The 15,436-nt window shown below is 37.7% G+C and overlaps 1 protein-coding gene across 1 annotated transcript in view; it reads left to right on the forward strand.

Moving 5' to 3' along the window:
• csf1ra (colony stimulating factor 1 receptor, a) overlaps positions 1-15,436 on the forward strand; it is a 20,974-nt gene continuing 5,538 nt past the window's right edge. Inside the window, exons 1-17 of the mRNA XM_072668281.1 lie at positions 1-102; positions 4,671-4,955; positions 7,041-7,328; positions 7,688-7,824; positions 9,343-9,505; positions 9,721-9,922; positions 10,169-10,284; positions 10,650-10,761; positions 11,319-11,518; positions 11,845-11,936; positions 12,040-12,166; positions 12,304-12,408; positions 12,729-12,839; positions 13,572-13,734; positions 14,448-14,527; positions 14,630-14,739; positions 14,860-14,982. Of these exons, the coding sequence (XP_072524382.1) occupies positions 54-102; positions 4,671-4,955; positions 7,041-7,328; positions 7,688-7,824; positions 9,343-9,505; positions 9,721-9,922; positions 10,169-10,284; positions 10,650-10,761; positions 11,319-11,518; positions 11,845-11,936; positions 12,040-12,166; positions 12,304-12,408; positions 12,729-12,839; positions 13,572-13,734; positions 14,448-14,527; positions 14,630-14,739; positions 14,860-14,982 (2,463 nt within the window). The 5' untranslated portion in view covers positions 1-53. The remainder of the gene's footprint in view (positions 103-4,670; positions 4,956-7,040; positions 7,329-7,687; positions 7,825-9,342; positions 9,506-9,720; positions 9,923-10,168; positions 10,285-10,649; positions 10,762-11,318; positions 11,519-11,844; positions 11,937-12,039; positions 12,167-12,303; positions 12,409-12,728; positions 12,840-13,571; positions 13,735-14,447; positions 14,528-14,629; positions 14,740-14,859; positions 14,983-15,436) is intronic.

The raw sequence follows: 15,436 nt of genomic DNA on the forward strand, positions 1-15,436 counted from the left end.
CCAGAGAAGACTGGTAAATCAACACGGACGACTCAGGCCGGCAGCGGTCCGAGATGTTTCTTCTGACCTTTATTCTGGGACTTCTGTCCTGTCAGGTGCAAGGTAACAGTTACTTACAGTCACTAACTGCTTGATGGGTGTAACACAAAATTTCTATATGACACAATACAGTGGGGTATCAATTCAAAATCTTTTTGAATAAGGCAAAAATAAAGAACGTCTGATGTTAAAATCAATGTTTCCACAGAGGAATGTGCTGTGAACTTAGTTTTGATGGGAAAGAGAAAGCTTTTTATACTTTTATTATACTTTATAAAACATATTAATTGCTCCTGTCTGCTGAATCTTAAAAACCAGCTATATATATATATATATATATATATATATATATATATATATATATATATATATATATATATAGTTCTAAATGTTGTTGTTGTATTATTTGATGTCTCTACAATCTTGAATTCTACAGCTTATTTTATGTTGATTTTCCTCCTATATTGTCTATATACGAAATATATATTGCATATATGAATCTCATATATTATATATGTATTACTGGGGTGTTTGTGTCAATATTTATGTACTTTTATTATAATATCAATTCTATTACTTAAGCACAGCAGGTGCTCCTTACACTGTGTTGTTTAATGATGGACCAATAGGAATGCTCCAAAATAACTTGTAGTCTTATTACATTCATTTGCATAAAAAAGTAACATTTCTAAGGAATACCTTGATGTCTACTGTAAAATTACCATTCTAGAAAAGTTTTTTTTTTTTTCATTATTTGCATTATTTGCTTTCAGTTTTTCTGAGAGCTTGCCATATGGAGTGGAACTTGGAAAGCGTTCTCATGATAAATATGTGATCACTGTAGATAATGAGCTAAATTGTAAGCTGGGCAGATCCATGTTTGAACTCAATTGACAAGATAAACCGTGTGCATATGCTTTTTTTATTCCTCAATAGGTTTTGATAACCCTTGCCTATTGCAACATTCCTAGTTCATGTTTATCTCAAAAGGTTCTGTTTTTGTACCACTGTTTTTGAGGTTCAAAGGTTTTGTAACATGATCCTCTCAGCATAATTTGAGTCCAGATCAGTTCAAAATGAGCTGAGGTTGATTTGCGGTCAAAGGCAAAGACAAAGTGCATTTTGAGCATTTTCATTTCTCACTTCTGTTTTTGTCATTCTGAGGCACAGGAGTGTTTATGTGTACACTAAAATCACGTTGATCATTTTGCTAACAGTATAGATCTCAGTGACCACACTTTGTGGAAGCCAAATCTTTAGTGTTCCTGGCACCAAACTTCACTGTCACATTGCTGGGCTTGAAGACCACAAGAAATGTGTCATATGATTTTATGTTACTGGAAGGTTACTGGATATGGTGTTTTTTAGGTTTTTGAATTATATTCCAGTTCCACTCTTTTAAGGACCATATAGAAAGATCATAAAGAAAATTAGCTTTTGCACACCTGAGAGGTGTATTTTTAGCAGGTGCATGAATTTCTTTTTTTTATTATTAATTTAAAAATATAGTAGCCTCATGCTTGTCTTACAGAGTCAGCTGACAAATAACCTATGGCTTTTAAAGCTGAGTCTATTGAAGGTCACAATGAATAGTAGTAATACAGACCTCTTTTAACAGTATCAGTGCACTACATGTTGTAGATCACTATGTAAGTACCTTTTTTACTGCAACTAAGTGTTTCCAACACTTTTGACTTTTCTTGCCTTTGGCTTTTTTTTACTCACTACATTTTCAGAACAGATTTGCTACAAATTTGTTAATTAGTTTTTTTATTCGCACAGTTAATCTGATCATGTGCTGCTGTTAGAGAATCTGAATCTGTGAACGCTTCGGATTGTATGAAAAACAAACTAAGCTGAGCTTCTTCAAACGGTTAATTTTCATGAACTTATTGAACTGTTTAATGTGATGAACCACACTGAGAGATTTCCTCTAATGGACACACTCGTGCAGCCCCTCTTGGGCCTCTTGTTCTGTCACGCGCTTGAGTGTGTTCTGTGAGTCTGTATCTAATGCCTTCTGCTGTATTGTAATGTTTAACAACACAGGTAAATGTGTTCTTCAGCTTCTACCTTTGTGTAGCCCATATTACTTGCAATATCTGTATGGCTCACAGTAAAAGTATCAGAGGTGAGGCTGCTCTGTCAGATACACTGAGGAGCTGAATCAAACGATGGCTCATACAGCAGTTCTGTTCCACGTAAATAATTTAGCTAAATCTAACATCTAACAGTTTTCTTTCCCCAGTGTTATTCATAGCTAGATAACATTGCTTAATACTGATTGGAGTTGCAAAGGTGGAATAAATCTCCAGTACATTACCAGTATCTTTCCATGGGAGCGTTAGCACAGAAAATTTTGGAAATATTCCAAAATGTAAACAGTCCATGGGATTTTTGGGAAATTATGGTAAGTTATTGGAATTAATAGGAAATATTGGATAATTTAGAGTAACTATTTCATACACTCATCATAATTTTGTTTTTTCATCAACTTTTTTTTGTCAACAGCAAACATGAAGGCATAACAATACAAATAAATTTACCATGGGAATAAACAAGTAATTATGGGAATTGCTGATTTACATTACACACTGAAGGGCTATTGAGACCACAGTCCCTGCATGCACTGTTCATTCCTCCATCACATGTACAGCATATGTCCAGATGATTTTTAGAAACTGGACACTTGCCACTACTGAAAGCATACAGTTGGACCAAAAGACTGCCTAAAGTCAGGTAGTTTGACGACAAGTTTTTGACGTTTTTTACTGACAGTAATAGCATTGAAACATTTAAGCAACTATTAAGTCACGGTGTAATCTCACAGTTGCTCGCTATCTGGTAAATCAGAAACGCTTAATGAGTAATTTCATTTGAGGCTAGTTTACCAAGACTAGCAGACTCACAAGAGGTTAGCTTGCCAATGCTAGCATTGACTCAATGTGTTTCTGTAACCAGGAATTAATCCTTCAACATTACATCAAATAAAGCATATTTATTTCCCTATAAACTATAGGTGAGTGTCAGATTTTCTAGAAATCATCCTGTACATGTGATGGAGGAATGGACAGTGCATGCAGGGGGGTGTGGTCTTAACAACCCTTCAGTGTGTAATGTGCCATATGCCTGGGATTGAGAAGCAGCTTTGCTATTCAACTGTTTTGGAATCATATCTAATTATTTTAGCCAATATTATGCTTCAGTATGTTTTTTAACCAACTCTATGTAAGATTTTCACCTTTAGCTTCAAATATTCCCATTTTATTCCCATTAATTCCAGTTAATTCTGATGGTAAATTTCCCAACTTTGATAATTCTTAGACTATTGCAACTCTAAAACAGAATGATATTAGTTCATTTTATCAATCAGTTTCACCAGATTAATAGTTATCTCAATTTGAAATAGGAACCAGTAAACATTTACTTATTATTTATCTGGAATATTTGTACTTTACCTGAAGTTTGAGGCTTGTGTACTTCTGCCACCTCTGGTAAACATGGTGCCATGTCTTCAACTGGACATTTTATACAGATTTGTTAGCTTACTAGCTAACATACCTGCTTCAGCAACCTTTTAACAAATGCCACCATGCACAGCAATGACAGCAGATCTTCAGGTTAAGAGTTTTCTCATCCAAGGAATCTTTTTACTTCAGTCATTATACTAAAGATAGTAAAGGTTTATATATAATGATGAAGATTAAATGCTACTTTAAATGTGGCTTGCAAGGTCTATGTTTGATAATAACATGTAAAGGATATTGATTATAGTTTATTTATAGTTTGTCAAAAGTTAAAAGGTTAAAAGGTTGGTTTCACAAAGGAAAAAATCTGTCTGCACAAGGGGGACTTATCTTGCTTGTATCAGAGGACGTTTTGAACATTTCAGTGGATGTGAAGGATAGAATGCAAGAATATACATTTTTACATAAAAATTTTTTTCTGTAAATTCTGTTCAGTCTGACTACTAAGCTAACCACTAGAATAAAAAAATAGCTAACAAATTGGATTTGAACATCATATTAATAGCTTCCTAGATAATCATTTGTTTACCTTGCTGCAAACATAGACCTATTGAGCTGTGGAGGTGAATCCAGAGCTTTCATAACACCTTCCTCCCGGGGAACTAATATTTGGGATTCTAGGGTTTCACACTAAGGCACACAAGTACAGCAAAAGTCTAAAGTCCTATGTAAGGAAAGACGAGGCCTCAACTAATTATCTCCCAGTCATTCATCTACTGAACTACTGGCAGAAGGTGCCAATGGGTGTGTTCTACCACACCACCTCTACAGAAGTTCAGTGTGAACATGCTGAAATGCCTTCATTGACAGGAATAGATAGGAGTCAAGAACAAGGAGAGAAAAAAGATAGAGAAGTGATACAACGGAATAGGATATTAGGTTCTAGCCTGATTCTGCAATGTGTTTCCTGGTGCTGTGTGATCGCTCTGTCCTGTACACCACACTTCTGCAGTAGGCTAAACACTTTGCTTTCATTTCTCCTCAAACACTCACATTGTAACTCAAGTCATGCAACTGTATGCACGGCAAAAGAAACGCAAAACAAAAGATGTAAATGTACTATACATATTTATTACATTCTGTATGTCTTCTTTTGACTGACAGGGTGGACAGGGCGGTCACAGCCTGTGATAAAGGTAAACAAGGAAAACGTCGTTGGACCCGATTTGATTGTAGACTCGGGTTCTCCTCTTGTTCTGACATGTGAGAGTGACGGCCCAGTTACATGGATTCCTCGGCTATACAAACACAAGCGCTACGTCCAGTCGAGTGGAAACACCTCCATCTTCAGAGTTGAAAAAGCCACCAATGCATTCACAGGCACTTACAAGTGTGTGTACCAGAACATCAGTGCCTCCAACTTCTCCTCTGTGCACATATTTGTAAGAGGTGGGTACCATTTCGGTGAGTCAGAATGAACACAATGTGGTATGATGTAGTACGTATTGAGGACATGAATGACTTGAGGAATTTAGGTAAGACTGTTTCTCCATTTACGTTTATTTACGCAATAGAACATGACATGACAATGACAATGCCATGATGTACAGTGCATCCGGAAAGTATTCACAGCGCTTCACTTTTTCCACATTTTGTTAGGTTACAGCCTTATTCCAAATTGTATTAAATTAATCTCTTTCCTCAAAATTCTACACAAAATACCCCATTATGACCATGTGAAAAAAGTTTTCTTGAGAGTTCTGAAAATTTATTAAAAATAAAAAACTAAGAAATCACATTTACGTAAGTATTCACAGCCTTCGCCATGAAGCTCAAAATTGAGCTCAGGTGCATCCTGTTTCCACTGATCATCCTTGAGATGTTTCTACAGCTTAAATGGAGTCCCCCTGTGGTAAATCCAGTTGATTGGACATGATTTGGAAAGGCACACACCTGTCTATATAAGGTCCCACAGTTGACTGCATGTCAGAGCGCAAACACCAAGCATGAAGTCAAAGGAATTGTCTGTAGACCTCCGAGACAAAATAGTCTTGAGGCACAAATCTGGGGAAGGATACAGAAACATTTCTGCTGCTTTGAAGGTCCCAATGAGCACAGTGGCCTCCATCATCCGTAAATGGAAGAAGTTTGGAACCACCAGGACTCTTCCTAGAGCTGGCCGGCCATCTAAATTGAGCGATCGGGGGAGAAGGGCCTTGGTCAGGGAGGTGACCAAGAACCCGATGGTCACTGTCAGAGCTCCAGCGTTCCTCCGTGGAGAGAGGAGAACCTTGCAGAAGGACAACCATCTCTGCAGCAATCCACCAATCAGGCCTGTATGGCAGAGTGGCCAGGCGAAAGCCACTCCTTAGTAAAAGGCACAAGGCAGCCCGTCTGGAATTTGCCAAAAGGCACCTGAAGGACTCTCAGACCATGAGAAACAAAATTCTCTGGTCTGATGAGACAAAGATTGAACTCTTTGGTGTGAATGCCAGGCGTCATGTTTGGAGGAAACCAGGCACTGCTCATCACGAGGCCAATACCATCCCTACAGTCAAGCATGGTGGTGGCAGCATCATGCTATGGGGATGTTTTTCAGCAGCAGGAACTGCCAGACTAGTCAGGATAGAGGGAAAGATGAATGCAGCAATGTACAGAGACATCCTGGATGAAAACCTACTCCATAGCACTCTTGACCTCAGACTGGGGCGACGGTTCATTTTTCAGCAGGACAACGATCCGAAGCACACAGCCAAGATCTCAAAGGAGTGGCTTCAGGACCACTCTGTGAATGTCCTGGAGTGGCCCAGCCAAAGCCCAGACTTGAATCCGATTGAACATCTCTGGAGAGATCTGAAAATGGCTGTGCACAGACGTCTCCCATCCAACCTGATGGAGCTTCAGAGGTACTGCAAAGAAGAATGGGCAAAACTGCCTAAAGAGAGGTGTGCCAAGCTTGTGGCATCATATTCAAAAAGACTTGAGGCTGTAGTTGCTGCCAAGGGTGGTTCTACAAAGTATTAAGCAAAGGCTGTGAATACTTATGTAAATATGATTTCTTTGTTTTTTAATTTTAATAAATTTTCAGAACTCTCAAGAAAACTTTTTTCACATGGTCATAATGGGGTATTTTGTGTAGAATTTTGAGGAAAGAGATTAATTTAATACAATTTGGAATAAGGCTGTAACCTAACAAAATGTGGAAAAAGTGAAGCGCTGTGAATACTTTCCGGATGCACTGTAAGTCATTAAAGCTATGATTTGGTCACTGCAGTAGATCGTCATAGGCCTAATGTTAATCACAGTTACACACAACCTAGGGAAAAACCTCCGCCACAAAAGTAGTTCCAACAGAGTAAAAGAGGCATTGACTGGTGGTCAGTGGAATGACACACATGTGGTGAAAACCCTCAGTTATCAGATGCCAAATACAGGCAGAATGTATTTTAGCCAGTCAGATTGTGTGGTCATACTGCTGTATGAATTGTCGTAAATTGTTTTTAATCACAGGACTGTTTACTGTCCTGTACACAGATCCGAATGTTCTCTTTGTGACCCCGTCCACCTCAAGAAGTATAGTTCTGAAGGAAGGAGAAGATGCGCTCCTGCCCTGTCTCCTCACTGATCCCAATGCCACCCATATCCAGTTACGGATGGACAACGGAACCGCCCCTCCTCCTGGCATGAACATTGACTTTGATCCCAAGAAAGGCATGCTGATCCGGAAACTCCACCCTGGATACAATGCTGACTATGTCTGCAGTGGCAGGATAAGAGGGGTGACGAAAGTGTCTGCAGTCTTCAGCATCAACGTTATGCAGAGTGAGGGCACTTTTACACTTGCCTAGAGCCTTGTGTGCTCTAGAAATGTTTTATTTAGTTCGGTTTGTTTTGACAAGTGTGAACACTCCTTCCAAACCTGCATTGAAGTGCACCTGAGATAATGAACAGTGGTCTTATGTCTTTCTTCATGTCCAAGCAAACCAAATTAAGTTACAAAAAAGAATGTATGTGATGGAGGTAATATCATAAGAGTATTGTGCTTGAATCCCTGCCAGACCAAAATACAATCCTTATTCAGGTCAGTTTAGTTGTGATTAGGGTAACAGCTTATCTCGTAAGTGGCTGTGCACTTTTTTCACCTAACAGCCTAACATTCTTTCTGTCTGTTTTCTTCGCAGGGGCTCGTTTTCCACCGTACGTGTTCCTGAAGAGTGATCAGTATGTGCGACTTGTTGGTGAGAGACTAGAAATCAGCTGTTCTACACATAACCCAAATTTCAACTACAACGTCACCTGGAAGCACTCGTCTAGAGCGGTAAACACCTTTCACTTTCACCCTCACTGGTCAGATGTGAAACCTTTACCTCATGTGTCACTGATCCAGACCTTGAACCCTGACTCAATCCTGAAACTGAAAAGCTAATTAACAATGATATGATAGAGCTGCCAGTCTAAAGCTGTGTACCTCATAAATCAGTTGATTTAAACACATATTGAAAGTTAGTTTAGTTGTTTTATTTAAACCATAACTCTTAGATGCTGGTTAGTCGAGATTGAGGCTGTTGTTTCATATTTTATAAGTGTTGGTTAGTTTTGTGTAGTCCGCCTGCTAAGCTGCTGACATTACATACAATGTTGATGAGACTGTACCTTTGCCATCTTAACTAAAGTCAAGTGTATGCCATGTTAAATGTGTATCTACTAATACCTAAGATTTACATTTACATTTATGGCATTTAGCAGACGCTCTTATCCAGAGCGACTTACAAGGTAACTCGTATTACAGAGGTGGGTCAGTGTAGTGTTAGGAGTCTTGCCCAATGACTCTTATTGGTGTAGGGCAGCACAGTCACCCAGCCACCCAGCCAGGGAATCAAACCCCAGTCTCCCACATGGTGCGGTAGCTCAGTGGCAGGTAGTGGTGTTATCTGGTGTTATCTGTTGTGCCACACCAACCACTAAGATATGTTATATACCTGTGTTTAATTATTCCCCATATACTTTAATATTTGGAATGAAATGCAATGTATCTGAAATGTAAAATAAAATACAGATTGTTTTGATTAGAGAAAGCCATACAGAATAATAAGCCATTAATTAGGTCAAATTAACCACTTTAAGAAATCACTTTAGTTAGTATGAACCAACACTGAATGATCAACTCAACTTGACCACTGAATGATCAACTCAACTTGAGTTAAATGACCAGCCATCTTACTGAGTCTGGATAATTCAGCACATGTTCTGTCCAATAGTGAACTAAAAACTACCTAATGTTTTATTTTTTTTATATGGAAGTAAGAAACAGAACAATTTAGAACAATTTAGAAAAGGAAATATATAGAAGAAGGTAAGAAGAAGAAAAGCATTCAAAGCATTTAATCAAAGTTGTATCCATAACCATGTTAATGTCTTTGTACAAAAAGGTCAGATTTGTTTCGTGTTTGATCTCTTCCATATATGTTCACATGACTTTCTGATGGATCTGAGGTTTTTGCGCAAATGTGTGAAGTCCCTGCAGCTTAAGTGCACGCTATCATTAAAGCAGAAAGGGGAAATACATTCAATAATAATAAAAAAAAAATGAAAATGAAAATCATGGTGAAATGTCAGTGGTTCTTCTTTTCACGCAAATTGTGCATAATTTCATTTTCAAGTAGCAGAAAGTAATGCAAATTAGAAGCATTTTCATTGGTGTCAGACTTTTGGAGCACACAGTAGTTAAGTAGTTAATATTGACATGTGGGGCAATGAAGTGTCGGATTGTGTCTCTTTCTTGTCATGTGACCTGCAAACCAAGAATGTACTGAAACTCCTCTTCTGTCCTCAACAGTTGCCGTCCCCAGAGGAGAGGTCTAGATCAAAGGGTGATGGGCTGGCCATTGTGAGTACTTTGACCATTCCTGCAGTTCGCCTGTCTGACTCAGGCAACATCACCTGTACCGGAATTAATGACGCTGGAGTTAACAGCTCTACCACACAGCTGCTGGTCGTCGGTAAGAGACACAGCCTACAGAGAAACACTGCAAATGATTTTCATACATAGAATTCTCTCTAGTCAAAAAATGTTCTTCATAATGTTCTTCATGACATAGTTCTAGGTTGTGTTGAGAAAAAAAACAAACAGGGTTTCTGACAATGGACAAATGATGATGAGTAAATTTGCAAGTGATGTTATGAAATATGTTTTGTTTTGTTTTTTTGTCCCCAGAGAAACCCTACCTTAGACTTACCCCCAAGCTGCCAGCCAGACTGGATCATGAAGGCCTGTCAGTTTATGTTTATGAAGGAACGGATGTAGAGATAGGTGTCCTCATAGAGGCATATCCACCGCTCAGCAGCCACGGCTGGGACACACCAAAGTTTCTCAACGCCTCAGAACCAAAAAAACACCTCTTCAGCTATAATTACAGGTCAGTAAGCACATATTTTGACACCTTAACAGTTTATGTTTCAAGTGAAAGGGAAGTGGCATTCACTCCGCTTGGCAGTTCTTTAATCACAGGGTTCTTATGAGGGAAGGCATACAGAAACAACATGAAATACTACTACCTACATTTCAGCCATTTTAAAATTTTTACAAACATGTAAAATATAAAAATAAAAGTCTAGAAGCAGACAGCCCACTGAAAACATGCCTGTTGCAATCTTCTGTGTAGGTATGAGGCAGTGCTGCTTCTGAAGAGACTGAACTCCAGAGAGCAGGGAAGATACACCTTCTTTGCCAACAGCAGCAAAGCTAATGCCTCTGTAACATTTAACATTCAGATGTACCGTAAGTACTGCCTGCGGGCAAAGGCTTCATTGAGTCTAACCATTTTGGTCAAAATCTGCCTACTTAAACTGTTACAGTAGCTTTATTTCAGTTTTATTTTTACTGTATCCACTACAAAACATACTGTGGATTAAACATTATGGGCACTATTTCTTTAATAGATTTTCTTTTTTTTTAAGTTAAAAAATTAAATTGAGGACATTTTACATTTCACAACGATTGCCTTTGGTCCATTAACCATGAAAGGCTCACACAATATTACAGTTCCATTTTCTTTTGAGATAAAGCTTAAATGAACTACATAGCAAATAGAAATTATGTTATTTATATCTGACATTTCTTTGATTGTTATCTTTGTGAAACAGAGCAGCCGGTTGTTGTGCTGAGACAGAAGAATTCGAGCTCTGTAACATGTACGTCATTTGGCTTCCCAGCCCCCCAAATCTCCTGGTACCAGTGCCAAGGCATCAGGACAACGTAAGTTACCTCTTTTTTTTTGTGATGAAATAAACACATCAGCACAATAGTATATGGATGCGGATCTTTATGTCCACACAGTCAATACAGTTCTCAATTGTGATGTTTTTAAATATTGAGCCTTCAGAAGTGTTCTAATTTAGGAAACCTAAAGGTAAAGCTCTATTGCCCTGGACTAGCTGGATCCAGCTGTATAGAGAACACAACTAATTTGTAGTTTAAACACTGATAAAAATTTAAAAAGTAATAGTCTTTGCTTATTTAAGATCATACAATATTCACATTCAGGAGGTTAGGTAGTGGATCTTGCCCAGTGTGACTCTTACAGATGTAGACATATCTAATGTCATTAGTGTCTTGCCCAAGGCTTCAAACCCCAATTTGCTATGTAGAGGCCAATGCTGTTACTCCCTATGCTACACTCACCAAGAAGATCACTGTGAATGTGTTCAGTGTTTTATTGGTTGAGTGCGACTAGACTAATAGTCAGTAGTAAATGTTTAAAGCAATGAAATAAGTACCTCTGTTCTAACTTAGGATTTACATGAACTTTCTAGGTGTATGGAGAATTCCACACTGGAGGTCCCTCTGGAGCCAAACCTTTCAGTGACCATGGAGGTGCAGAGGGAGGAATTTGGGACAGTAGAAGTGGAAAGCATTCTGACCATTGCACCATCAGATCAGAAGATGACTGTAGAGTGTGTGGCAGTCAACCTGGCAGGCAAAGACAGCGATACGTTTTCTGTGGAAAAACTTGGTAAGAGAGTTTAGTCTGAAAATAGTGTAACAATAGTAGAAAGAACACACATTTCATAGTATCATGCAGTTAATCAAAAGCAGAATTAAAAAAATGATTTTAAGAAATATTTTTACATTTTTACATTCAGTAGAAGTCAATGTACAAATGTTAGTAATTTATTAGTAATTTGTAAAGAAAAAAATAATAAGAATTACAAAAAAATAATACAATGCATTCCAACAGCAACTGTATACTACTTGTGCAGTAAATTAATATTTTATTTATTTATTTATTTATTTTTTATGTATATCTTCATTTTCACTGTGTGGATTTCTTTGCTATAGAAAAGCTCTTCACTTCTTTACTGAAGGTAGCCATAAGTGTAATGGCCTTCCTCTTTCTACTCCTCATCATCCTCCTGTACAAGTACAAACAGGTAGAAAATCCTGTTTAGCCATTTTCTTTAAATACTTTTCACTGAGTTTTAAATTTTAGCATTACTATGCAACTATGTAATAACCAATACATTTTTCTTGCAGAAACCCAGGTATGAGATTCGGTGGAAGATTATTGAAGCCACAGATGGAAATAACTACACGTTCATTGACCCCACCCAGCTTCCCTATAACGAAAAATGGGAATTTCCTAGAGACAAGCTGAAACTCGGTGTGTACATGAGAAAGACAGCATAGCCAACTGCGTCCAGTCGCTTACACTGGAGTTAAACCACATCCAAGTGTTATGAGACAAACTGTTGTTGTGATGTACAAAATAAGACTGATAATATTGACTGGTGATTGCAGGGAAGATTCTGGGTGCAGGAGCTTTTGGAAAAGTAGTGGAGGCTACAGCGTATGGTCTGGGGAAGGGGGAAAATGTGACCCGAGTGGCTGTGAAAATGCTGAAAGGTCAGTGCAGAGTATAATTTACAACAGTGTTTTTCTTCTACAAACATAGGACACCCTGCATTGTATACCATTGTGTTTTCTTTAGAATAATAAATGAAATCTGGTATTTTAGAGCAAGGAAAACCTGTATTTATGACCTGAATTTATGCATAAAGATGCCACTGTCAATTATCATTTCTTATAAATTATTTCCTATATTTACTCAGTTGTTGTGGAAACGTCATCAGTTCTGAATGGAGTAATGCATGAATATCTACTATATTTGGTTGTGAAATGGTAGTTGAACTGAATGGTTGACTGTAAGAATGGACTATTTGCAGCCAGTGCCCATTCAGACGAGAAGGAAGCTCTGATGTCAGAGCTGAAGATTCTGAGTCATCTTGGACACCACAAGAACATTGTCAACCTGTTGGGAGCCTGCACATACGGCGGTAAGACAGACAAGACAGAAAAACAGAGAGAAAGAGAAGAAGATCAATTGTTTTATTCAGCTCGATGGCTAAATATTGACATAATATTTTATTGTCCACTCATACCTCATGCTTCAAATCCACAGTAAATTTGCTGAGTCACATATCTTTTATGTCATAAATCCTTGCAGATATATGGGCCACTTTGCCATGGCTTCCACTAATTGCATCTGCATGAATTACTAAATTAATAAATACATTAAGAAAAACAGTTAAGGAATAAGCAAACAAAGTGGTTTATTGGGTATTTAAATATAGACTTCAAAACAGGAACATTATATAATATATAAATGACAACTGTGCACCTGTGAGTGCAGAAAATATGAGATAAAATGTATTTCTCTAATCTTATCTGAAATCTGATTAGTTTAAATGAACAAAAACTAGGGATGGCACATATTAACAAATATACGCATGAACACATTTTAATCACTGCACTACATACAAAATAAACCAGGAATAAATATACTCTCTGTTTAAAAAATCATTGGTCAGTGCAGCTGACAATACAGTTGGTCAGTGCAGACTGTATTCATTACATGTTCAAAAAAATAAATTGTGACATATGATGATACCAATAAATACAGATTATCTCTGCATCTCGGAGTTGATGCAATATAAGATGTTTTCCCCCAAAATGTTTTACTTTCACTTGTTTCAAAGTCATATTATATATGTATGCCTCCCACCCAGGTCCTGTGCTGGTCATCACAGAGTACTGTTGCCACGGTGACCTTCTGAACTTCCTGCGGAGCAAGGCAGAGACTTTCTTGAATTGCATTATGACAGTGCCGGGTATCACAGAGGAGAGGACTGACTATAAAAATGTCACTGCTGACAAGATGTTTATTAGAAGGTATTCTACCAAATTCATTTCAATTTTATTTCAATTCATTCCCTCTTAATCTACCAGCTCTCATAATCAAACCATTGAGATGGAAGCAAAGTCATTCAGAATTAAGTGAAAGGATAGATAGAAACTTACTGACTGATTTCTTCACAGTGGTGGTGATGGGAATATAGCCAGGTCATTTAATATACAAAATGAGTAATGAACCATATTCACATATTTTTGAGTTTATGGAATATTTAATATGGAACGTTGATAAAGCATTGATTATAAGATTTATTTTGGTGTTTTTTTTTGCCTGTAGAATGCCCTGGATTTAATAAAAGGCAAACTTTAGGTAGAAATTGTATTGCAGATATCTCATGAAGCAATGTCTTAGGCACCTCAGTGTATTTCTCTTTTATGAAACATTTCACATCAAACCACTCTTACTGTGACTTTATTACAATACAAGGCATGACACAGCAAACAGTACAGCACAATGACAGTTGTTAGATATTGAAAAAATCAATAAATAAATAAAGTAAGAAACATCTCTCTCTCTCTCTCTCTCTCTCTCTCTCTCTCTATATATATATATATATATATATATATATATATATATATATATATATATACATAACAACACCTGCAATCAGTAATAATCAACATGAATACATGTGATGTGTTTTCTTGCTTGTTTGAAAAAAAATCATTTGTCTCTTTTTGATTTATTACAGTGACAGCGGCATTTCCAGCACTTGCTCTGACAGTTACTTGGACATGAGACCTGTAGGCCCCAGACCAAAATCCACCCAGGGTATGCATTTATTCATTATTTATATAATGCCACCGTCATTATGCTTTTCAAAAAGATTTTGTAAACACATCAGACTAAGACTCCAGTTCTGTTTTGGTGCAGATTCTTCATGTGGGGATCAAGAAGCAGACTCATGGCCATTAGACATGGATGACCTGCTGAGATTCTCCAATCAAGTGGCTCAGGGACTTGAGTTCCTTGCAGCTAGAAATGTGAGCTACTTAATGCAAACTGTGAACTGTGTGTCCTCCTGTTGAAGTAAGTGCCATGCAGATGGCCCATGTAGTGATAATAAAGCTATGTAAAATTTGATTTTTTTTTTGGTTCTGTAGTGCATTCACAGAGATGTAGCAGCCAGGAATGTTCTCTTGACCGATGGACACGTGGCTAAAATCTGTGACTTTGGCCTAGCTCGTGACATCATGAATGATTCCAACTATGTTGTCAAAGGAAACGTAAGTGGAAATACACACACACTCACACACAACTACAACATTGAAAAAAATATTACACATGTGCTACTGTACGGTTTAGACTAATTGATTGCAATAAAAAGACACTATATGGACAAAAGTACTGGGACACCCACTTATTCATTGTTTCTTCTAAAAACAAGGCTATAATAAAGAAATTGTCCTGCTATGGTTGAAGTAACTGTCTCTACTGTTCAGGGAAGGTTTTTGAGCATTGCTGTGAGGATTTGATTGCATTCTGTGACAATAGCATTAGCGAGGTCAGGATGTAGGATGATCACCACCTCTCCTTATCTCAAAAATTTTGGAATGAGCTGGGGGGGGGGGTACTTCTCTACAGGGACTAGACTAGCTGTGTGTGTTTATATTTGCACTTCTGTGTCAGCAATGGGTGCAACTTCAAGTAGCTGAATGCATTCATTAGAAAGGGTGTCCA

This window comes from Salminus brasiliensis, chromosome 2 (genome assembly GCF_030463535.1).
Source record: "Salminus brasiliensis chromosome 2, fSalBra1.hap2, whole genome shotgun sequence".
NCBI classification, from domain to species: Eukaryota; Metazoa; Chordata; class Actinopteri; order Characiformes; family Bryconidae; genus Salminus; species Salminus brasiliensis.